Source organism: Podarcis liolepis (assembly GCF_965112155.1).
Source record: "Podarcis liolepis genome assembly, chromosome: 5".
Taxonomy (NCBI): Eukaryota; Metazoa; Chordata; class Lepidosauria; order Squamata; family Lacertidae; genus Podarcis; species Podarcis liolepis.
In genome coordinates, this window is record NC_139556.1 from 52371082 (window position 1) to 52397365 (window position 26284).

Genomic DNA, 26284 nt, shown 5'->3' on the forward strand with positions numbered 1-26284 from the left:
GCATGACTTGGGGGGCGGGGACTGTGGATTCCGCTCACAAAGTTACTATTTAGTTTCTAATGTATAAGAAGTAGGGTTTTAATCAAATTTAGTTTCAGTTGTTTGATGTTGTTTGATCATACTTGACAAATTATCAAAAAAATTCAAAAGTCAGGTTTTGCTTTTTAATGTAACCACCCCCACAAAAAGACTTGGGGGGGGTTGTAACTGAATTACACACTAGGAGATTCAATCAAAGCAATGGAGTCATTCGTTTTGTTGGAATCTACATGCCACACTGTTAAAGGTTGTGGTGAAAAGTTCAGAAAGACAACTGGATATATAAAAAAAGTAATTACACATTCTCTCTCTGAATTCTGTAGTAATGTATGGCTTCAAGGCAAAGTAGTGGCGCACTGGAAATCCCTATCAGTTTCACCAGTGCTTATTCAATAATTACATTTCTGAATCTTACATATTAACCATATTAATGTTATCATTGACATCTGTATTCCAATTGGAAGATACTTTGCAAAACGTTGCCCAAATTACATTCAATTTTGCTAAATTTCAAACTTGAACATCAAAATTAGAAATCAAAATATAAATGTAGAAGTTAAAAGTTCTGTTTTTAACTGGGAAGATATAGTAATTCAGCCTATATACAGTTCCTTGCTCTTGAAATCCTGCTTTGAATTAATGCAACATTATCTCTTGATTTTCTCATCAGCACAGTACACTAGCTTAGTGTGCAAGCCATTATTAGAGACATTAATTTTTCTTGCACTAGAATTACACCAGTTTCTCTTTGTCCTGTAAGATTGGGGCAAAAAAGAAAGGATTTGTCCCTCAGGATATAATTACTGGGTATCATGCTCTCTGCACAGATTTTTATATATATTCTTTCCATTGCCTGTGATTTAGTGATACGCTGCTACTTTATAGTACAACAGTCTATGCCAGCTTTTCCATTATAACCCCTTTTTACAGGTTTATAACTCAGCAGTAAAATGTACTCTTCCAATTTGAAACTTGGCATGTTACATCTCAGTCTGGAAGCTAACTCCCCACCCCCCACCCCACCCTGAATTTTTTTGCTTTACAGAAGTAAAACAAGTGGGCATGTATCTTTATTTCCTCTAACTACAGAAGCTATACTTTACAGGGAAAAACAATTTACTATTTTTTGCTGATGTTGTTATTATGATCCATTTTATCTCCTAAGCTGAAAAGTAACTGAAGACTGTTTTGCTGTGTAGCTTTGTTCCTGATGAAATTATCTGTTGTGCTGTATACAGGTTGCACCTAATGTGCTTAGTTAAACTAAGGATGGCTGGTTTAATGACACCTTGATAGCTTTGCTAGAGTCTTTCCCCTTTTCATGGAGACCTAGGAAGGTAGCAGGGAGATGGTCCCATGTGCCAGGGTTGCAACATATCTGATAGAAAGTTTGTTTGTGATTTGAAATCGTGTTGTAATTAGCAGTGTTCTTTGGAGCAAACTGGGATGTGGGTGGCACTGTGGGTTAAACCACAGAGCCTAGGGCCTGCCGATCAGAAGGTCGGCGGTTCAAATCCCTGCGACAAGGTGAGTTCCCATTGCTCGGTCCCTGCTCCTGCCAACCTAGCAGTTTGAAAGCACGAAGTGCAAGTAGATAAATAGGTACCGCTCCGGCGGGAAGGTAAACGGTGTTTCCGCGCACTGCTCTGGTTCGCCAGAAGCTACTTAGTCATGCTGGCCACATAACCCGGAAGCTGTATGCCATCTCCCTCGGCCAGTAAAGCAAGATGAGCGCCACAACCCCAGAGTCGGTCACGACTGGACCTAATGGGTCCCTTTACCTTTACCTTTGGAGCAAACTACTATGCATTGCCGTTTGAACATACACAGCATGTACAGTCTTAAGAATCCTATGTTGCTACTAATGGTAGGTTACTGATGTCAAAAGGCATTTATTGTAATGCCTTTAAATTGTAATGCATTTGCATTTATTTGGTTGGACCAGGGAAGATCTTGTTCTTAGACCAAAGACTTGCACAAAATTGATTGTAAGCTATAGGATTGGAATAGATTGAAAAGGCTGAAAACATCATAAGTACCATCTTCCTTTCCCAATGAAGCATCTAGCACGCCCTTAGACCTCTAATTGCATACCAGCATGACCCACTACAAGCATCAAACAATATAAAATATTACTTGGAATAGTTAGGTGGGGCGTGTCCAATACCTTTGTGCTTAGTGGTTCAGGTATGTTTTAGTACCTGCTTTGAAATCTATGGCAAAAAAAATCTCTTAAAGTTGTATTCAGACATGAGTTACATTGTTCCCCCATATAGTAAGCCTGCAATTTATGCACATTTTATTTATGCACTTTCAGCTTTATGTGCCTTGAAAAAAAATGGGAAGGGGAATGGAAAAAGGGTGGATGTCCAAGAAAAAAGACTTTGGCAATCCCAGCCACCATTGAACTAAATGTGTTTTGACTCTACACAATTTTTGGTTTTAGGCACACTTTCCAGAATGTAACCCCAGTGTAAACTGCAGACTTAAAATTACAAGCAAATGCCAGTCATAGTATGAGAACTAATTAGAGCTGCAGCCTCAGTCAACTTTGGTCAACGACAAAACTATCCACCATTTGATTTGATACATTTATACCCAAAGGACAACTGGGTGACCATTTGGGCTATGTGAATAGACCATTTACTCTTACGTAATCCAGTTTTTATGAGAATAACCATTCAGGTTAGTGATTTGGAGGTATACTGCTTTTTCATTCTCTTAGAATAATCAGCAATGCCACCTCCAATATTATTGACCACGTATACTTATATAGCCATCTCTTTGTCTTTCTACAGGTACCAAAGCAGAGTTTCAATGAATCTGTAGCTACGGAACTGTGTGTGACTGGGGTAAGATTTTTCACCGTGTTGTGGCAATTGCTACTAGCAAAAATATTCCTTTGAATAAAGTTTTTGAAGCCTCTCTTCTAAGAGGGCTAGAGGTTACACCCTACAGAGATTGTGGAGGCAAATCCTGCCCCATCCTATATTGTTGTAGTTAGTTCTGATAGCAATGACAGCCTCAAGTTCAGTCCCTCTTAACTGATTAATCTGCCAGCCCTGCCAAAATAGACAATGCTGGGAAGCAGCAGCAGCAAAGTATAGCTTATAAGACCCCCAAGTCATCCTGACCTTAGTCGTCCAAAACAATTATTGCCTTCAATGAATTCATTAGAATTTTCAGTAACTGAAAGATACTAATCCTGGCAACACTGAAATCACTGGCTGTGAGAATGTGATTGCTTTTAGAATGTTTTGATGATGATGATGTGTCTGCCTCCCTGGGCTCCTTTTGGAGGAAGGGTGGAATATAGATGGAAATAACAACAACAAACTATTATTATTATTATTATCAACAACAACAACAACATTATTATTAGTAGTAGTAGTAGTGGTGGTGGTAGTGGTAGTAGTATTGGTAGTAGTATTGGTTAGAAGGCTCAGATCCATGTCCAGAATAGCCATTCACCTTCAGCCATAAAGCAGAAAGGTAACTGCATTTTTAATTCTTAGGAAGCATGTAATTTTCAGGTCACATGATAATTACCCTTTATCTATGAAACGTAATTAACTGATAATCTGCAGGAACATGGCTCTTAGCAAGACCCTTAAGCATAGTCGATCAGATTTTATGGCTGACAGAATACTGATCTTGAATAAATGAAATGACAGTTGCTTAAACCATGCCAGGAACAGGATTGGCCATTGCATACCACTAATGCTCTCTCCTGTAACTTTTGGCCTTCACCCTTAGGTTATTTTGCCACCTGACATGAAAACACTAGCTGAATGTACATACCCGTCAAAACATGTGTGTCCCCATTTGGGGGGGAAATTGATCTTTTAAGAGTTAGATCAATTCATTAATTCTTTTGAAACCACACTATAGCTATGAATGGGTCAGAGCTTTGCAGTATTAAAATATATAGATATAACCCTAGGTGGTGAAGCACTCCAGTCAAGGCCACTTCAGTTTGACAGGAGCTAGTTTACTTGAAAGTGCCGGCTCACATACAGAAAACCAGCAAACAACTGGGCTTTCCTTTATTGAAGCATAGCCTTTCCTGAATAAAAGCAGGAATGGGTAAGAGTCTGTTACCTCTATTTTATGGACATTAATACTGTGGGCATCACTGGGACATAAATTCCAGTCTCTGGCCCTCTTACGACTATGCCCTAAATCAGGGGTGGTGAAACTCAGGCCCAGCCAGCTGTGCCTTTCGATATGCCCCACAGGAGCCTCCCCAGGCTACAATTGTCACTGGCTCCACTTTGCAAGCTCCGTGAGCCTTTTTGCCTGGCTGAACTGTTTACTTAAGAACTGATAATACCTGTTGCTTGTCTGGATGGTGAATATAGAGAGGTGTGTGGGTGTGTGTAGACAATTAGCCTACTGTACAAAGGTAAAGCTTACATTAGCTGCCCCACTCCTCACTGATATGAGCCCCCAAGGTTGTCCAGAAGGGAATCAGCCCCATGGCTGAAAAAGGTTACTCTCCTCTGTCCTGTCATTCTCCTGCAAGGCAAGGTCTACCTTGACTTTGAGTCTTTCTCGGTGGCCTTACCAATGTGGCCTCAGTATCCTACATCAGTACCTGCACAGCAAACTAATGAGTCTCTTTAAAATACAATCTTTTAAAAAAATTGTTTTCATTAATAAGCTTTGCTTACCATCTCAAATCACACTTGGAAGTCTCAACCTCCTTTGTATAGAATAAGGGTTAAGATACAACCTTGATAGAGGGCTTTGTATTATTATTATTTTCCTCCTCCTCCTCTTCCTCTTCCCTTTGTTCTCTTTTCTCTTTTATTTAGATTAGTTTAGCTTTTATTGTATTCTGTGTTGAAAACTTGCAATAAAAAAGTTGATTATTGGATCACACTGAAAGTAACATGAGTATTACTAGAAGTTTCCTCCCCACGCCAAGATCTTCTGGATCACTTCATTCTAGTGAAGCTGCCTGGTCAATGAGGAAAGCAGCTTGCAGGCGCAGCAAAGTAGGGATCATTGAAGAGCATTGAAAAGATGCAAAGATATGCAGGTGAAAATTTGGTGACCAAAGGAAATGATTCTGTTTTGCAGAATGCTCTTGGGAAAGGAAGCGTGGCAGGCGGCTCCACTAGTCACATGTCCTCTGACAATTCATCTCCTCTTCGTATAAGCATCCAGCCAAGCACACTTCTCATGCTGGTGGCAATTGCACTCTCATCTTGCTTGTGCCCACGTTCATCAGAAACCTCATATCTGCTTTAACAAAAGGACTTGTACAAAGAAAAGGAAATAAAATGAAGCTGATTTGTTCCCTGTCCTCCTCTGTTAATTGTTCTGATATAAAAGTTCTAGGAGCTAAGTTGAAGCACTTTGCTAAAAAAAAAATTAAAAAAATAGTTCTGGATTGTCATCCCCGTCTTCATTATATTATATCATATTATATTATAATTTCCTAACTTTTAAAGGACGCTTCTTGTGTTACTTAGGAGCCTTGTGAAATACTTGATGCAGTATTACATTCCAAACCCAGAAGGCTTTGGGACATGCAATGTTTTAAAAGAGATGGAATGTCAATTTGCATGTAAATCATCCAGATTTCATCCTTTCCTTTCTTTCTTGTTTTCCTTGTCCTCGCCTTTAATAAAAAATAAAAAATCTGCCCAATAAAAAAGAGGCCATGTAGCTTAGAATCCTGCTTCTCTCATTTGCAGCACAATTAGCCAGGAAGTTCTCCTGTGCAAGACCCATTGTAATAAAGGGGATCTCAGCCAGAGCATTTGAGTGCTTTTGTGCAGTTTTCGATTATTTCAGTGTAAGATGAGAGCAAAGACACACCTTAGCTGAAATCAGTTCCAAAGCCAAAGTCATGGCTTCCAATTGGAGTGGAGCTGCTTTCAAAGGGGATCCAGGATACCCTTGATTTTTCTGACAGGTTTTTTGCCCTTTCCATAAATATTTGCTATGTGGACCTCACAAAGACGTGGCTCCCTGGGAAGTCTCCTTCATACTGAGGAGGCAGCAGTCTTGTCACCTGCTCCCTTGGCAGACCAGAGACCTCTAAGAAGACAAGGGAGGCCTTGCATAAAGAATTTCCTGGTGGATTTTGGCCTTGACTGTTTTTAATTATTATTATTATTATTGTCAAATTAAACATATTTTGAAGTATATATATTAAAAAGGGATCAGGCTGTTGACATATGATGAATGTCTTCCTGGAGTGTGAATTTTATGAAACTTCTTCGTGTTTATAGATGGCTACCAATGTTTTAATGTTTTAGCATTCTCTTCCATGTTTATATATGTAAGTGGTTTTGCAGTCCTTGCTGTGAAACCATTGTAAGTCATATACCAATGTAATACACGTTTTCTTCAAAATTTCTGAAGAAATAGAGAGCGATATTAAACTTTCTAACACTGCTTTTATTTTTCTGATTATGATCATTTAGCCATGACAAAAAGTAAAAAAGAAAAGAAAAACATATCCTATATTAACAAGAAACAACCATTGTGAATATTTCAGTAACCTAAAATTATTTTATCTTTCTGAGGATATATTTTAAAAAAAGACAGAAAAGTTCAGCTATACAACTGTTGGTCTTCTTTATTGTAATTATACAGTTTAGTTATTTTACTGTTGATTGAATAAAAATGACATGAATCTTAATTATTCTAAAGAAACACCATTATCTGCCTATATTTGCTTCTGGGGAAAGAGGTACAGTATAAAACTTTGGCCATTTTCAATTCCTTGCCCAAATACAGGAAACAAGCACAGCAGATGGCTAGGAGGTTTATACAATTTTCTTCCACACAAACAGGTGTGGGTGTTGCTTGACCTTCTACGTGCCGTGCTGGATTGCAGAATATGGAGCTTCCAAATAGCTGATTATTTCACATGCTCAGTATATCTGATGTAGTAACTAGTACAATCTTTGAGCTGAGGTATTCCTGCAGACATAAAAGGAGTTTCCAATCAGCTGATTGGATATACTAAGTGTGTTAATTTGGCACCCAGTGGTAATGTTCCATATGGACTGTGTTAGGACATCTGAACTAGATCTAGTGCAGTGTTTCCCAACCGGTGTTCCGCGGCACACTAGTCTGCCGCGAGATGTTGCCTGGTGTGCCGTGGGAGTCTAACGGTTCTCAGCACCCTTAACAAAATACAGTTCCCAGGATTCCTTGGGGGGGGTAAGTCGCCGCTCTTTAAAGTGGTAGGAGATACCGTTTGAAATGTGAAGGGCTGTTGTAAGAGAGGGAGAGCCGCAGCTGGTGCGGAAGGTGTTAAGGGGAGTCGGAGGCTCCTCCTCCTCACGGGAGTTCGAGTGTCGCTCTTTCTCCGGCTGTACCATTCGTCCTGGAAGCGGGGGGGGGAGGAGGAGGGGAGGAACCATTAAGCCTTCGCTGACGGAGAGCCATCGCGAGCTTCCAGCGAGTGGCAGCAGCAGCAGCAAGCGCCCGCCTCGTCTCTAGAGGAGGAGGAGCTGCAGTTGCCGCCGCCTTTTGCACGTAAGAACGGGTGCATAAGCGTGCAGGAAGGAGGCGCGTGCAAAAGGTGGAGGGATGGGGCGCCTGGGTGAAGTGAAGGCCTGGTCGTGGAGGCGGCGGGGCGAAATCCTCCCTCGTAGCCGCCGGAAGGCCGCCCCTCCGACTCGCGTCTTGAGCAGCCTCCCTCCCTCCCTTGAGATTGAAAGCCGGGCAAATCCCAGCAATGGGAAGCGCGGCGGGGGAGGCCTGGCTGGGCGCGCATTCGCACGACTGAGGTGACCCAGGTTACGACATGCGCGTCAAGGTGGTCCAGGGGAGTGCGTGCCTCCGTCTCTCCGGGGCAGGCCTCCAGATGACCGACGTCAGCCCCGCCCCACGCCCCTTCTCCATCCCTGCTCTAAGCATACAGTCAGACAGCAACCAGGTCTGCTCCTCTGCCCTTGCTTTCCATCTTTGGGTAGGCCAGGCATCCAGATACCCAAGGCTGAAACCTCCAATCTGTCCCCTGCTTTCACAACTGTGCCCGCTGACTCCAATTTCCTGAAAAGGCCAATGCACTAGGATAACACAGGACTACGCTGCTGGACTACGCTCCTTCCTACTCAGCTAAACAGGTATTAGCAAAGCAGAGCTATTTTGCACTGCTGGCAATAAGCGGTGCACCCTCAGCTGCATAGCCCAGTGTTTCCCATCCTTTTTAAAAGTTGCATGTGGGATTGTGGCATTGTGCAAAATGCATGAATAAATCTTTCATGGAAATGGGCAGTGACACAAATCCGTAGTCTTTATATATACTTTATATATAGTCTATATATATATATATATATATATATATATATATGCAGGTTTTGGTGTCCTCGGGTGTCTTCCCGTGTAAAAGTTGGGGTGTCTAGGCGACGTTTCGACGAGGTCTCACTCGTCATCTTCAGGCTGGTGCTTTCGGCTTCTTGTTACTGGAACAGAGCGGGATCTCAGTGTTTGAGTTCCTATAAATACTGTAGAGGGGTGTGGTGTATTGCCTCAAAAGTTCTGGGCAGAGGGGAAGTTCCCAGGCTAGTGTTCTTTTCTTCTTTTGTTCCTTAATTACTTGAGGGATATCTTGAGTGATTACTTGAGTGATATTCTGAGTACCACTTAGGTGGGTCATTGGGTGTGGATTAGTTGCTAAAGCCTTCGTGTCTTGACCTCTTGAATTTGTGAAGAGTTTTTCTGGGAAGATGGCTGTACTGCACTTAGTTGTGCTTTGGCTTGGCTTCGTGTATAGGGGCGAGCTGTGGTTTTGTGCCCTGTGCCAGCCAGATCTGTGTAGGGATTGCAGGGGGGTGCAGCATCCGGAGGTGCCACTATGGTTTGGTTACTGGATGGTGTCTGTAATTTATCTGTGGAGAGGGTCTGGGTTTGGGTCTGGTGTGGTTGATTGGTGGTGGCGTTCTGTGTGCCTCTGGATCTGGTGTCGGTTTTTGTGGGGAGGGCTAATTTCCAGATGTCTGGCAGGCGGGACGTGTCGTCACGCTTGTTCATGTTGTGAGGGTGTTTCTCTATCTCGATGGCTTCCATGATTATTCTCTTGTGGTGATGTTCCATGTTAAAGAGCAATTTGGAATCTGCAAAATTAATTTCGTGTCCTGTTTCTTTCATGTGTTGGAAAAGAGAGGAAGATTTTTCTTCTTTTTTGACGGCATTCTTGTGTTCTGCGATACGTGCATTTATTCGTCTGTTTGTTTGTCCAATGTACGTGGCTGGGCAGACTTTGCAGGGTATTTCATAGACCCCTTGGTTTTCCAACTGGATTTTATCTTTGGGGTTTCTGAGGATATTGGCTATTTTTTGGTTGGTGCAAAAGGCTGTTTTGATATTGTGTTTATGGAGGATTTTGCTAATTTTATCTGTAGTGCCCTTGATATAAGGAAGGAGGGCCATGCCATTGTTTTCTTCTGTGTCTTGGTTTTTGGGGGGTGTTTCTTTTTGGATAAGCTTCGTAACCCTGTTTTGCTGGTATCCATTGGCGATTAACACATTTGAGAGATTCTGTAACTCAGTTGTCAAGTGGTCTTTGTCAGTCAGGCGTTTGGTTCTGGAGATGAGGGTCTTGGCTACGGAGTTTATTTGTGCAGGGTGGTGGTGTGATTGAGCATGTAAGTAGCGGTTGGTGTGTGTTTTTTTCCGGTAGATAGTGTGTCCTAGGGAGCCATCAGGTTTTTTGTAGATTAGGACGTCAAGGAAGGGAAGCTGGTTGTTGGCTTCTATTTCCATAGTGAATTGTATTTTGGGGTGTAGGCTGTTGAGATGTGTGAGGAAGCTATCTAGTTTTTCTTTCCCGTGTGGCCAAATTACAAAGGTGTCGTCAACATATCTGAGCCAAAGTTTGGGTTTGTGTTCTGACTTGTCTAAAGCATTGGTTTCAAAGTGTTCCATGTACAGATTTGCGATGACCGGTGAGAGGGGTGATCCCATAGGTGCTCCTTCTATCTGTTTGTATCTTTGTCCATTGTGGATGAAGTACGTGTTGGTTAGGCAGTGGTTGGTCAGGTCCAGGATGTATTCGGGGGGATTGTATTTGTTTTGAATGGCTGTCAAGGCTTCATTAATGGGCACTTGTGTGAAGAGAGCTTCGATGTTGTATCTCTCTTCACACAAGTGCCCATTAATGAAGCCTTGACAGCCATTCAAAACAAATACAATCCCCCCGAATACATCCTGGACCTGACCAACCACTGCCTAACCAACACGTACTTCATCCACAATGGACAAAGATACAAACAGATAGAAGGAGCACCTATGGGATCACCCCTCTCACCGGTCATCGCAAATCTGTACATGGAACACTTTGAAACCAATGCTTTAGACAAGTCAGAACACAAACCCAAACTTTGGCTCAGATATGTTGACGACACCTTTGTAATTTGGCCACACGGGAAAGAAAAACTAGATAGCTTCCTCACACATCTCAACAGCCTACACCCCAAAATACAATTCACTATGGAAATAGAAGCCAACAACCAGCTTCCCTTCCTTGACGTCCTAATCTACAAAAAACCTGATGGCTCCCTAGGACACACTATCTACCGGAAAAAAACACACACCAACCGCTACTTACATGCTCAATCACACCACCACCCTGCACAAATAAACTCCGTAGCCAAGACCCTCATCTCCAGAACCAAACGCCTGACTGACAAAGACCACTTGACAACTGAGTTACAGAATCTCTCAAATGTGTTAATCGCCAATGGATACCAGCAAAACAGGGTTACGAAGCTTATCCAAAAAGAAACACCCCCCAAAAACCAAGACACAGAAGAAAACAATGGCATGGCCCTCCTTCCTTATATCAAGGGCACTACAGATAAAATTAGCAAAATCCTCCATAAACACAATATCAAAACAGCCTTTTGCACCAACCAAAAAATAGCCAATATCCTCAGAAACCCCAAAGATAAAATCCAGTTGGAAAACCAAGGGGTCTATGAAATACCCTGCAAAGTCTGCCCAGCCACGTACATTGGACAAACAAACAGACGAATAAATGCACGTATCGCAGAACACAAGAATGCCGTCAAAAAAGAAGAAAAATCTTCCTCTCTTTTCCAACACATGAAAGAAACAGGACACGAAATTAATTTTGCAGATTCCAAATTGCTCTTTAACATGGAACATCACCACAAGAGAATAATCATGGAAGCCATCGAGATAGAGAAACACCCTCACAACATGAACAAGCGTGACGACACGTCCCGCCTGCCAGACATCTGGAAATTAGCCCTCCCCACAAAAACCGACACCAGATCCAGAGGCACACAGAACGCCACCACCAATCAACCACACCAGACCCAAACCCAGACCCTCTCCACAGATAAATTACAGACACCATCCAGTAACCAAACCATAGTGGCACCTCCGGATGCTGCACCCCCCTGCAATCCCTACACAGATCTGGCTGGCACAGGGCACAAAACCACAGCTCGCCCCTATACACGAAGCCAAGCCAAAGCACAACTAAGTGCAGTACAGCCATCTTCCCAGAAAAACTCTTCACAAATTCAAGAGGTCAAGACACGAAGGCTTTAGCAACTAATCCACACCCAATGACCCACCTAAGTGGTACTCAGAATATCACTCAAGTAATCACTCAAGATATCCCTCAAGTAATTAAGGAACAAAAGAAGAAAAGAACACTAGCCTGGGAACTTCCCCTCTGCCCAGAACTTTTGAGGCAATACACCACACCCCTCTACAGTATTTATAGGAACTCAAACACTGAGATCCCGCTCTGTTCCAGTAACAAGAAGCCGAAAGCACCAGCCTGAAGATGACGAGTGAGACCTCGTCGAAACGTCGCCTAGACACCCCAACTTTTACACGGGAAGACACCCGAGGACACCAAAACCTGCATTCCTGTACCCGTGAAAATCTACGAAAACAAATATATATATATATATATATATGCAGGTTTTGGTGTCTTCGGGTGTCTTCCCGTGTAAGAGTTGGGGTGTCTAGGCGACGTTTCGACGAGGTCTCACTCGTCATCTTCAGGCTGGTGCTTTCGGCTTCTTGTTACTGGAACAGAGCAGGATCTCAGTGTTTGAGTTCCTATAAATACTGTTGAGGGGGTGTGGTGTATAGCCTCCAACGTTCTGGGCAGAGAGGAAGTTCCCAGGTTAGTGTGCCTTTTCTTCTTTTGTTCCTTAATTACTTGAGGGATATCTTGAGTGATTTCTTGAGTGATATTCTGAGTACCACTTAGGTGGGTCATTAAGTGTGGATTAGTTGCTAAAGCTTTCGTGTCTTGACCTCTTGAGCTTGTGAAGAGTTTTTCTGAGAAGATGGCTGTACTGCACTTAGTTGTGCTCTGGCTTGGCTTCGTGTATAGGGGCGAGCTGTGGTTTTGTGCCCTGTGCCAGCCAGATCTGTGTAGGGATTGCAGGGGGGTGCAGCATCCGGAGGTGCCACTATGGTTTGGCTACTGGATGGTGTCTGTAATTTATCTGTGGAGAGGGTCTGGGTTTGGGTCTGGTGTGGTTGATTGGTGATGGCGTTCTGTGTGCCTCTGGTTCTGGTGTCGGTTTTTGTGGGGAGGGCTAATTTCCAGATGTCTGGCAGGCGGGACGTGTCGTCACGCTTGTTCATGTTGTGAGGGTGTTTCTCTATCTCGATGGCTTCCATGATTATTCTCTTGTGGTGATGTTCCATGTTAAAGAGCAATTTGGAATCTGCAAAATTAATTTCGTGTCCTGTTTCTTTCATGTGTTGGAAAAGAGAGGAAGTTTTTTCTTCTTTTTTGACGGCATTCTTGTGTTCTGCGATACGTGCATTTATTCGTCTGTTTGTTTGTCCAATGTACGTGGCTGGGCAGACTTTGCAGGGTATTTCATAGACCCCTTGGTTTTCCAACTGGATTTTATCTTTGGGGTTTCTGAGGATATTGGCTATTTTTTGGTTGGTGCAAAAGGCTGTTTTGATATTGTGTTTATGGAGGATTTTGCTAATTTTATCTGTAGTGCCCTTGATATAAGGAAGGAGGGCCATGCCATTGTTTTCTTCTGTGTCTTGGTTTTTGGGGGGTGTTTCTTTTTGGATTAGCTTCGTAACCCTGTTTTGCTGGTATCCATTGGCGATTAACACATTTGAGAGATTCTGTAACTCAGTTGTCAAGTGGTCTTTGTCAGCCAGGCGTTTGGTTCTGGAGATGAGAGTCTTGGCTACGGAGTTTATTTGTGCAGGGTGGTGGTGTGATTGTGCATGTAAGTAGCGGTTGGTGTGTGTTTTTTTCCGGTAGATAGTGTGTCCTAGGGAGCCATCAGGTTTTTTGTAGATTAGGACGTCAAGGAAGGGAAGTTGGTTGTTGGCTTCTATTTCCATAGTGAATTGTATTTTGGGGTGTAGGCTGTTGAGATGTGTGAGGAAGCTATCTAGTTTTTCTTTCCCGTGTGGCCAAATTACAAAGGTGTCGTCAACATATCTGAGCCAAAGTTTGGGTTTGTGTTCTGACTTGTCTAAAGCATTGGTTTCAAAGTGTTCCATGTACAAATTTGCGATGACCGGTGAGAGGGGTGATCCCATAGGTGCTCCTTCTATCTGTTTGTATCTTTGTCCATTGTGGATGAAGTACGTGTTGGTTAGGCAGTGGTTGGTCAGGTCCAGGATGTATTCGGGGGGATTGTATTTGTTTTGAATGGCTGTCAAGGCTTCATTAATGGGCACTTGTGTGAAGAGAACATCTCTCTTCACACAAGTGCCCATTAATGAAGCCTTGACAGCCATTCAAAACAAATACAATCCCCCCGAATACATCCTGGACCTGACCAACCACTGCCTAACCAACACGTACTTCATCCACAATGGACAAAGATACAAACAGATAGAAGGAGCACCTATGGGATCACCCCTCTCACCGGTCATCGCAAATTTGTACATGGAACACTTTGAAACCAATGCTTTAGACAAGTCAGAACACAAACCCAAACTTTGGCTCAGATATGTTGACGACACCTTTGTAATTTGGCCACACGGGAAAGAAAAACTAGATAGCTTCCTCACACATCTCAACAGCCTACACCCCAAAATACAATTCACTATGGAAATAGAAGCCAACAACCAACTTCCCTTCCTTGACGTCCTAATCTACAAAAAACCTGATGGCTCCCTAGGACACACTATCTACCGGAAAAAAACACACACCAACCGCTACTTACATGCACAATCACACCACCACCCTGCACAAATAAACTCCGTAGCCAAGACTCTCATCTCCAGAACCAAACGCCTGGCTGACAAAGACCACTTGACAACTGAGTTACAGAATCTCTCAAATGTGTTAATCGCCAATGGATACCAGCAAAACAGGGTTACGAAGCTAATCCAAAAAGAAACACCCCCCAAAAACCAAGACACAGAAGAAAACAATGGCATGGCCCTCCTTCCTTATATCAAGGGCACTACAGATAAAATTAGCAAAATCCTCCATAAACACAATATCAAAACAGCCTTTTGCACCAACCAAAAAATAGCCAATATCCTCAGAAACCCCAAAGATAAAATCCAGTTGGAAAACCAAGGGGTCTATGAAATACCCTGCAAAGTCTGCCCAGCCACGTACATTGGACAAACAAACAGACGAATAAATGCACGTATCGCAGAACACAAGAATGCCGTCAAAAAAGAAGAAAAAACTTCCTCTCTTTTCCAACACATGAAAGAAACAGGACACGAAATTAATTTTGCAGATTCCAAATTGCTCTTTAACATGGAACATCACCACAAGAGAATAATCATGGAAGCCATCGAGATAGAGAAACACCCTCACAACATGAACAAGCGTGACGACACGTCCCGCCTGCCAGACATCTGGAAATTAGCCCTCCCCACAAAAACCGACACCAGAACCAGAGGCACACAGAACGCCATCACCAATCAACCACACCAGACCCAAACCCAGACCCTCTCCACAGATAAATTACAGACACCATCCAGTAGCCAAACCATAGTGGCACCTCCGGATGCTGCACCCCCCTGCAATCCCTACACAGATCTGGCTGGCACAGGGCACAAAACCACAGCTCGCCCCTATACACGAAGCCAAGCCAGAGCACAACTAAGTGCAGTACAGCCATCTTCTCAGAAAAACTCTTCACAAGCTCAAGAGGTCAAGACACGAAAGCTTTAGCAACTAATCCACACTTAATGACCCACCTAAGTGGTACTCAGAATATCACTCAAGAAATCACTCAAGATATCCCTCAAGTAATTAAGGAACAAAAGAAGAAAAGGCACACTAACCTGGGAACTTCCTCTCTGCCCAGAACGTTGGAGGCTATACACCACACCCCCTCAACAGTATTTATAGGAACTCAAACACTGAGATCCTGCTCTGTTCCAGTAACAAGAAGCCGAAAGCACCAGCCTGAAGATGACGAGTGAGACCTCGTCGAAACGTCGCCTAGACACCCCAACTCTTACACGGGAAGACACCCGAAGACACCAAAACCTGCATTCCTGTACCCGTGAAAATCTACGAAAGCATATATATATATATATATATACACTTTATATATACTTTATATATAGTCAATATAGGCACAGAGTTAATTTTTTAAACATTTTCTAATGGTGGTGTGCCTCGAGATTTTTTTCATGAAACAAGTGTGCCTTTGCCCAAAAAAGGTTGGGAAACACTGATCTAGTGTAGCTATGGGGAACCTGTGTCTCACCTGATATTGCTGGACTACTATTCCCCTCAACCCTGATCATTGACCATGATGGCTGGGACTGATGGGAGGGAGTGCAACATCTGAAGAGCAATCCATCTCTGTTCAACTGCAACAAGGGTAAATCAGTAGAAAGGGGCCACAGTGAGTATGAATTAGTCACAGAACTGAGATGACTCATCTTACTACCATGTAGAGGACTCCCTGGTCCTGAATGGGGTAACTGTGCCCCTGAAGGACCAGGTGTGCAGCCTAGGAGTCATTCTGGACTCACAGCTGTCCATGGAGGCAGTCAATTCTGTGTCCAGGGCAGCTGTTTACCAGCTCCATCTGGTACGCAGGCTGAGACCCTACCAGCCCGAGACTGTCTCGCCAGAGCGGTGCATGCTCTAGTTATCTCTCGCTTGGACTACTGCAATGCGCTCTATGTGGGGCCACCTTTGAAGGTGACCCGGAAACTACAACCAATCCAGAATGCAGCAGCTAGACTGGTGACTGGCAGCGGCCACCGAGACCATATAACACTGGTCTTGAAAGACCTACACTGGCTCCTAGTACGTTTCCAAGCACAATTCAAAGTGTTGGTGCTGACCTTTAAAGCCCTAAATGGCCTCGGTTCAGTATACCTGAAGGAGCGTCTCCACCTCCATCGTTCTGCCGGGACACTGAGGTCCAGCGCCGAGGGCCTTCTGGCGGTTCCCTCACTGCGAGAAGCCAAGTTATAGGGAACCAGGCAGAGGGCCTTCTCGGTAGTGGCACCCGCCCTGTGGAACGCCCTCCCTTCAGATGTCAAAGAGATAAACAACTACCTGACATTCAGAAGACATCTTAAGGCAGTCCTGTTTAGGGAAGTTTTTAATGTGTGACATTTTAGTGTATATTTGGTTTCTGTGGAAGCCGCCCAGAATGGCTGGGGAAACCCAGCCAGGTGGGCGGGGTACAAATAAATTCTTCTTCTTCTTCTTCTTCTTCTTCTTGGGATTCTGCTATGACAGAGACAGCTATTTTAGTGCAACCCAGTGAGGCAGATAAATGTTAGCTATTTACAATGACCAATAATTGTCATGTGTAACTGATTGGCGGAGAGTTCTGCTTCTGTTTGCCTTGCACAAAGTGACTAAGGCAGCAATCCTATATCTACTTACATAGGATTAATCCCCACTGAACACAATGGGATTTACTTCTGCATAGATATGTATAGGATTACACTGTTAATCTGTGACAACAGAAGCCAATATGGAACATTGTCACATTAACACATTTAGGATTAAGATGATTTCAGTAGACCCAAGAGAGTTTACTGCAGAATGATACCATAGTTTGAATTGTAAAGCACTAAGAGTTGCAGGCAAAGTATCAAGTTTCTTTTCAAAAACAAAAACCCAACAGTAGTCATTTGCTTCCAGCTCATGGGACTGCTGCCATGAAAGGTTTGAAAGATCAGAGCCTTGCATGGTTTAAAGGATTTTATTTGCTATATTGCCCTTGTACATGATTCAAGTCATTTTGATTTTCATTCATTGAGACTGACTCTCTATGAAAGATCAGGAGGATGTTGTTTAGTGTCTAAAAGGGATTCCTGAAGCCTTCAGATATCATCAGATAGGCAGCACTTGTCCTAAGGACTGTCTTTATTCTGAATCTGGTGGCTTTGTGGCACTTAAAGTAAAGGAGTAGTGGCTACATTATCAACAACGATTAGCTTTTGATGTTATTAAAAGTGGGAGACAGCTACACAAGACAAATGAATTCATTATTTTCCATTTAGTTTGTCATGTTTCCAAGAACTGCATGGCATATCAAGCTGTGCTTGAATTTCTAGATGTATTAAATATTTTTAAAAGACAATTCTATATCAGATGGGTGGGGAATAATAATAATAATAATGATAATAATCCTGTAAGTATTTTGGAATAATTTCAGGCCCACTTAACATCATAGAACATACAACCTTACTTCTTTTAAAGTGATGAGATACTACAAATGGCTTTTCAATAATGTTTAAAACTTATTTTTTCAAAAAACAAAAAACAATTAGGGCTGTTGTACACATTGACATTACCGGTACTTGTTTTCAGGGGCAGAAAATGTTAGTTCCAAGTGCATCAACAACAGTTTGAAGATAAATGTATCACATGGGTACAATTGTTTGAAAGCCAGGATTGGCTGTGGCACCCTGTCAAGAGTATCTTTGAAAAACCTGGCTTTGTGCTGTGTAATGTGTGAAATAACCAATGAGGATACTATTACCAGTCAACTTTAGTGTATTTTTCCATGTAGAAACTAATCCAAAAATTGCCTGGGGAGGGGATAGTGACAACATCAGATTGTTTAATATCCACAACTGTAATTCCTTGTAATGGTTTTAATGAGTTATTTATACACGTGACTTTTTTTTACTTTAAGTAGCAGAAACTTGGCATCCCCCCTCCATGCATGCAGCAATACTGATCTACATGTGGAACAAGACTTGAACACAGAAGATTCAGGAGAATAGTCTACAGACACACAAGACTGCTGTGTCGGAAGCAACCACCACAAGTGGATAGGGGTGTATGCTGACATATGCTATTGTGCTCAGCAAAGAAGGTCTACCATTTGTGTGTGAATTCAGGCAGCCGCTAGCCCCTCTTTCCACGAGACATGTTGTTAGTTTTATCAAAGATGATAGTGCTGATCATACTTTTGGCAAGGTAGATCCTTGAATAAAGGTAGGATATGTGTATCCTGTTCCTAGGCTCTCCTGAATTCTGGATCAGGGCCAATATCCGCACCAATTACTGTTAACTCCAATACAGTGAATTACTTATTCTAAATAAGCCTGGACATTGACTGAAATTTATTTCCCCACAACATCTCTGGATAAATGCAGAGATTTTTTATTATTATTATTAGTTGACTACAGCATGGACAATGTCAATATAGCAAGGTGACCTTGTCAACATAGTCATTATCTGCAGCACTGAAGTAAGCAAATTGTTCCTTTTTTATTTTTTGCCTGCTTCCATCTACTCTAATTGCACATATTGAGTGCCCAGCAAACAAAATAACATTTGATTTCGTGTTCATAAGTTCTCACTGTGCATGTCTGTTAGCTATAGAAAATGCATGCTGCACAAAGACAGTTAAGAATGCAAGCACCTTTGCATGGTGATGGCGGCCTGTATTGGTCTAAGCTGATATTAAGGAGAGGGAAGCCAAAACCATTTTTAATGTTTTGTTTTAACTTTCATTGTAAGAAAGTACTGTCATTTCAAACTGCATACACACTGTACATTTAAAACACATTTCCTCTTCTCCCAATGAATGATAGGAAGTGTAGTTTGTTAAGGGTCCTGGGAATTGTAGCTCTGTGAAGGGTAAATTACAGTTCCCGGGACTGGGGCTCTAAATGTATGGTATGTATGCAGCCTCAGTATCCCCATCAGCATTTCTGCATGATAGTTTCTCAGATTTGCAAATGCACCGCTTGCTCCAATGAGGCTAGGCTATATTTAGCTGCATGAGGTGCTTCAGACATTCTATACAAGTAAGGGAAATAAGAAGTACAGATGCATGGATAAAAACTATGCACTTTGTGATGCTTTCTGGGGGCTGCAGCTCCAAGCAGATATTTATAATTACATAAGTTCTGTAAAACATTAAAGTTTATGAGGGCCATTGTTTTGGGAAACAAATTAACAATTTAAGGCATGCTCCATGAACCTGCTCCAAGATCGTGAAGTACAGTGGAACCTTGGGTTACAGACGCTTCAGGTTACATGATTTCGGGTTGCGCACCGTGCCAAACCCGGAAGTACCGGAACGGGTTACTTCCAGGTTTCGGTACATGCGCAGAAGCGCTAAATCGCACTTTGCACATGCGCTGAATCGCGACCCATGCATGTGCAGACCCGGTGCTGCAAATTGCGAACGCTGCGGGTTGCAAACGTGCCTCCCGCATGGATCAAGTTCACAACCCGAGGTTCCACTGTATTAGAGAAATGTATAGAAAACTACTGAAGCTGTGGGAAGAAAAGGAGAACCAGCATCCTTTCTACAAATGCATTCCATCTTGTGCCTTGCAAATTGTGATTTTCTTTCCCCTAATTAATGTTTCTCAAATGAGGCCAGGAGGATGTTTGGGAACAATTCGAATCCTATGAGAAGCTATTTTCCCAAACTGTTGAATATTGAATTCAACAACAACAATTCACGATAAGGATTTGAGAAAGGAAAGATGAATGGAACATAATAAAGAAAATTGATTTTGTAAGAAGTTGTTTATTGTTGGTGGGTGAGCAAAAAGTCAGAATAGTGTCAGTGACCATCCTCAACTATTGTGTGTGGTGAAGTTTTGTGAGGGAATACGAGTCATAATGGAGGAGTATGAATAGCTTGCTTGGCTAGCTAGTTAGAAGACGAGCAGGTGGGTCTGTACCCACCCCCACCCGGCACCCCCAAAAACATTACTAACAAACCTGATACTCTGGGATACATTTCCTCTTAAAATTAATAGTCAAGAGTGAGTCAGTAAAACTGTCCCTCTCTGCACCAGTTTAGAGTACCAGGCATAGTTGCACATGCGTAGAGGGAGATCGCCAGTTATGTTAACGGGGGAAATTGATCCATCTGTGCAAAGTGGTGCACATGGGGATTGGCTCCCTCTGCTAGAATGGATGTTGGAGCTCCAGCATCAGATACCTGGATCAGAGCACCTTACTAATTCCTACTTAAATGGCTCCAATATTATGGCTTGGCATTTCCCTCTAATTGCTGACTGAATGCAAACAGTTCAGGTTTGCTGGAAAATTCAACATGCTCATTTTTCTCCTGAAAATTGCTCTGTCTTTCCAGCTCCTACTTATTTACTTCTAAATGCTCTGAATAAAATATTATGGCAAACAACCTTTAACTAGCCAGCTCCTCATATACCTGGGGGCCAAGAGATCCCAGCAGTCATTATCTGCCCTCCTGCATTATGCATTCCTCAGATTCCAGACAATGTATGCTAACCCACCACTTTCCACAACATCACCTCAAATAGATTTGCTTGTGATGAACTTGGCAGAAAATTAATCCAGTTGACTGTGAAGGATTTCTCATCTTTTAAATATTTGCTTTTGCTTACCAGCTCACTTCCTCCTATGACATTTCAATTAGCGGCCATTCAGAGTCTCTCTGACTTTGGAAGGTCATTTTACTTTTGTTCCTCCTTGTTGCATTTTCCCTCTCAAAAGTTAGCTTGGCATTCCCTCCCCCTGTCTCCACATTATATTCTTTTTATGGAACGGAAATTTGATCAAGTCCATCAACATCTTAATTTAAAGGCTCTCTGATCAAAAGCCTGTGAAAACATGGCTGCAAAGAGGGGGAGGCAACTGGGTACACTTCCCATGGGCCTTGGAGGGCTAAGCTGGCCAGGGGGCCCTGCCAAGGGCCTACCAAACTTATGGTGTCATGCCAAGAATGCCCTGTGTCCCCCAGCTGACCGGGGGCTTAAAGGGCAAAATAGCCATGGGCAAGATAATCATGCCTGTCTGTATGCACTGCAAGGCTTCAACAGTAAAATCTGGACCTGAATTACTGTGTACTAGCATGTAACGTCAGATCAGATTAGGTGCCACCATGACGGCGCATCTTATGGACAAGACTCCTGCCCTGGGCCTCAGACAAGCTCTGTATGGGCTTGTGTAAAAGTGATTTGCTTCGTTTTCCTCAAAATAAGACAGCTAGTTATTTTCAGCTTTCCTTTATCACTTACAATAGACTTTCATATTTTATAGTAATGGTCTTCAAAACAATCTGAACTGGAATCTGCCCTTTCTGCCACTTTAGTAATTAGTAATGAGGGGTGGCCAATGTAGTGCCCTTCTGGCATTTTGGACTACAACTGCCATCATCCCCAGCTAGCATGGCCAGTGGTAAGGGATGGTGGTAATTGTCCACAACATCTGGAGGGCACATTGACTATCTGTGAATTATATTCACCTCTGTTCATTAAACATTTAACCTGTACATCTGAAGATGTTTGTATAGTATACTCCGTTCCTTTCCATTTTCCTCTCCACCACCACCACCCTGTACTCATAGGTCTCCTATATATTTCCATTCATTGACCTACAATAGTATTTGAGTGTGTGTTGGCTTTTGATAGGAATCACACAAGGCTTACCTTTTCCTATACTTTGCTTCTAAGTAACTTAGATATGGGATGAGTAGCATGTGCATTGTTAACATATAAAAATAAGATAATGGGGGAAAGGCAGTAAATGTGGTAGGTCAAATGAGATCAAAATGGTTGCTGGGTGGACAGAGTGATCTTATAGCTTTCAAATATATTTTCTAAATCACATTAAGTCACATTAAGACATCATCTGCACAATCCACTCTCAGATATTTTCAGTGGTTGTCAACAATTGGTTGAACAGAAGAGTCATCCATTTGTGGGTCTTCACTGTGAATGAGTATTTTAGGTAGAAAGGGACCTGATGCAGTAACTTAGAATTTTATGAGTTGTATCAAATGCTGCACCTATTCAGAGTAAACCTACTGAAGCTAATGGACATGATTAACTTAAGCATATTATATTCAATGGGTCTACTCTAAGTAGGACTCAGATACAATCCTATACTTTTACAACTCACTTTTTTATTCTTTGGCTAGTTCATACTTACAAGCTTACAAGCAAATGTGGCTTTTAGGCAATCAGATATTTAATTCATGCCCCTGCTTTATTATTTAGGAATCTTGAGGCTTAGCAATAAATACAACCCGCATTTCTCCACTTTGTTTCATTTGTTTCTCTTGGGATAGGCCTTGAGCATCTGGACTTTATTAAAAGCCGCCTCTTTTATCCTTCTTATTCAGTTCTGCCTGTTCTAAGCACTGCTCCTGTTCCACCAAGGTTTTCCTCCCTAAAGGTTTCTCAGACCATTTGACTACAGCAGCTGCAACTTCTGTCTCTTTTCCTCCATCAGGTGCCAACAGCAGAATTTTGTCATGCAGCCACTAGGAGTTAATTACTGACTGGATACAGAAGCCAAGTTAGAGGCCAGTCAGAATGAGATTTTTTTTTTTTTACCCCATCTTGCCTTTCTTTAATACTTTCACATTCCTGCATATTTGCTCCCTCTGTTGATGTGTCCTAATCTCATAGTTGGGATTTTCTATGACTTGGTGAGAATTGGTATTGTGTATTTAAGTATGATTGGATTTCTTGTAATCACCAGAGTACCAATTCTAATCAACCTTCTTTATGATGGGCAAGATCTCCCTTATAACCATAATATCCTGAGTGTCTTCAGTACCTACAAATACTGGTAGAAAAGCAGAGGAAACAAAACAGCCTGCATAGCCAAACTTTTATTTCGCCTTGAAGGGGGGTGGACTTCCAGAACAGATAGCAGAGCTGATCTATTAGATTCTGTTTGTTAGAGAAGCCATTTCCCTTCTAAGGTCGTGTTTCCTTCCAAGTGTGAGAGCTACAATTCCAGAGTGGTTTAACCACCAATCCTTCCCAGGGAACTCTGGGAATTGAAGCTCTGTGAAGGGAATAGTGGTCTCCTAACAACTCTCAGTACCCTCAACATACTACAGTTCCCAGGATTCTTTTGGCGAAGCCATGACTGTTTAAAGCAGTATGATAGTCCAGGTTACTCCAGATCACCCCATTCTGTGGGCATGAAGCTGCAGGTTGTTACACCAATGGATTGTTTGAAATAGTGTTTTCCCCTACACCGCATCCCTAATTCATCCATGTGAGCTACTGCAATATTTAAAAGCAGATTTATTCCCACCAATGAAGTAAAACTTCCAGGTATGAAAATAAAAGAAAAATCATTGAGTTTCTATGGTTTTAATATTACCCTCGTATCAAAGCTAATTGCAAAAATGTTGTACTTCTTCTAGAGTCATATACAGGCTAATAAAAGATAATGATGCCCCATTTCTCAGTCAACTAACTTTGTTGCTTTCCATTGAAGTTACTATTTAAAAAAAATGGTGTTTGAGGGCTGGACAGAAGCTAGTAAGCTACTTATTGTGATAAGAATTTATAGGAATGTTACCATTTTTCTAAATGGCATGAAGCTCTAATCTGTTCCCTAAATTCCCTAAATCATTTCACACTGATGGGCAGAATTTCTGTGAAGCAAGGAACTTGAATGGGTTTTGGGAACTGGTGCTGGTACTTTAGTGACCTTTGTCCTATAAGGTCTTCTCTTTACCACACATACTGCATTGCTTTTAGGTAAGAAGAAAGCCTGTAAATCCAGTCACAAGGCCAAAATGGCTACAGAGATTCACTTGAAGACTTGAGGGTGCCCTGGTTTTGCTTAAAGTGATTTCTATGAAGCTGTATCTCTCATTGTGCAGTATTGAAAATGATTAACTGTGATTAATCCTGCTCATGCTGGGAAAAGCTGTCTGAATGCCCCTGTCACCCATGAATTTGTTGGAGTTTGTGTTATTTTTGTATAACGTAAGTAGTTAAGAACTGCAGCAGACAGGAAATAGAATGCAAAGTTTGGATTAAATAATTTTATAGTCTATTAGAATATTACAGGGATTATATGGGGGTAGGGAGAGATCGAATAAATTATAGCATTTGATAGCCAGAATATTAATATACACTGTGAGTGGGCTCTATAAAAAGAGATCTTCCACTCAACTCTGATTTGAATGACAAATTGCCCACCTTAGTTTCTATTTGAAGGCTATCCTCGTAGCAAATATTCATTTTGCTAGCTTTTATAAATGATAAGTACATTGTCCTAGAGATTTCAGTATCCTCCTCCTCTACCCTTCCTGAAGTGTACAGTGGGTCAGGCCTCCTCAATCATTCTGTCAGGTACATTGCTGTTAAAGAACGAACACTACTATCCATTGTTTCCCCTTGACGCTGATTTAGACTTGGAGTCCATTCTTTGAACTCGTGACTTTGGAAGCAATTTTGTTTTTCTTTATCTGTTGGTATAATGCTTTCACACTATGCGCAAAAACATACATAGCTGAAAAGGAGAGTGGGGTGGAATACCAAATAAACTTTAGTTCCTTTTAAATTAAAAAGAAATAAGTAAATGTCATCTTTTTGGGGGGGGGGTCAACAATTCCATTACAGGATAATTACAAATGCTTTGACTGTCTGGAAAGAGGCTGGGAAGAGGCAGTTAAGGAACATTGCATCCAATTTCTGATTGTGGCCTGGCAGACCAAGCAATAGATGGGTGGCCCTTTAAAGCAGCACACACGGCAACTGGCACTGCGCAACTGGATAGGGCGTCCCTCATATAGAGAATGAGCAATGGCTGTCAGATGGAAATGGTTATATGAACAGAATGGCACACTAGCCATCTGCTCATAGTTTCTTTCTTGCTATCAAAATCCACAGGACAGAAACAAGAGGTGATGCAATTTTTCAACACAAAGCTACGGAAACAGTGGGATATAGAGGGAGATGGCCCTTCGAGACCCCAAACTTTTAAGAAGTTCCAGCCTTTTATGCTGAAACAAAGAACGGGCACTCTAACACTGCTTTAAGGAGCTATCCAATGAAAATTGGGACTAGCACAGCAATCCTATACACACTTTTACCTGGGAGTGAATCTCAATGGGATGCACTTTTGAGTAGACACAAGTAGGATTTTGCTGTATACTTACTGGGGAGTAAGGCCCACTGAATGCAGTAAAAATGCATTAGAATTTTGCTAAACATCTCACTGGTTTCATTGGAGTTGCTTCACAACAATAAGGATTTTGCTTAATTTTTAATGAAGCCGCCTGCCTGTACCATTAAATTATAGCATCCTGCAGTGAACTGCATGACCCAGGAGCTCAGCAAAAACAGGAGCCACAATTTCTGTGAAATTGAAACTTGAATCAGCCTGATACTATGCACACTTACTTCAGAGCAAGCCCTGTGGAACTCAGTGAACTGAACATTTGCTATGTATGGCAAAAGCCAAAGTTTTGTGAAATTTGCTCAATGAATAATTTACAACTGGATTCTTGGCCCTGATTGAGGAATCGGTAAATAAAATAATAGTGTGCACGCTTTTGTTGGAAAACGGATCATAAACATCCATGATGCTTTTGAAGAGCACCTTTCTGAGAAAACATGAAGGAGGAGTAGGATGGTTCCAAGCTCACTATTAAGATGTAAGTTACTCTGCCCTTGACAGCACATGAGACATTGGTTCAGAGAGTACAGGACATTTGTTTGGTTATCATATTGAAGTTGTGTGATAGCCTACTTAATACCTCCATCAGTACTACTAAGGGTCTTTAAAGTGTCTGGGAGAAAGATGTGAGTGTGGAAAACAACAATGCAGTGTGGAATAGAATCTACAATTGGAAACCTTTCAGGTCTGTCTCTGCACAAGTCAGAGAAAATTTCATTAAATTACTGCAACAGTGCACCTGGTGGGCAAGGGTCTCATTGATGCTGAAGAGGGTGTCCAGCTAGAGGTACTACGTACATCTTTGGTGGGAATGTGTGGAAGTGAAGACTTTTGGGAAGAGAGTACTTTGAGAAATGGAGGTCATCAAGAGAGAGAGGCCATGGGCTGTGCCTGTTATCT

General features: G+C 42.1%; 1 protein-coding gene and 1 long non-coding RNA gene across 2 annotated transcripts in view; one reads left to right on the plus strand and one right to left on the minus strand.

Annotated features, from left to right (window-relative positions):
- Positions 1 to 6711, plus strand: part of GFRA1 (GDNF family receptor alpha 1) — a 187129-nt gene extending 180418 nt beyond the window's left edge. The window contains exons 8-9 of the mRNA XM_083504983.1: positions 2838 to 2891; positions 5125 to 6711. Of these exons, the coding sequence (XP_083361109.1) occupies positions 2838 to 2891; positions 5125 to 5295 (225 nt within the window). The 3' untranslated portion in view covers positions 5296 to 6711. The remainder of the gene's footprint in view (positions 1 to 2837; positions 2892 to 5124) is intronic.
- LOC310707710 overlaps positions 6340 to 26284 on the minus strand; it is a 32807-nt gene continuing 12862 nt past the window's right edge. Inside the window, exon 3 of the long non-coding RNA XR_014526680.1 lies at positions 6340 to 6981. This is a non-coding gene — a long non-coding RNA (uncharacterized lncRNA). The remainder of the gene's footprint in view (positions 6982 to 26284) is intronic.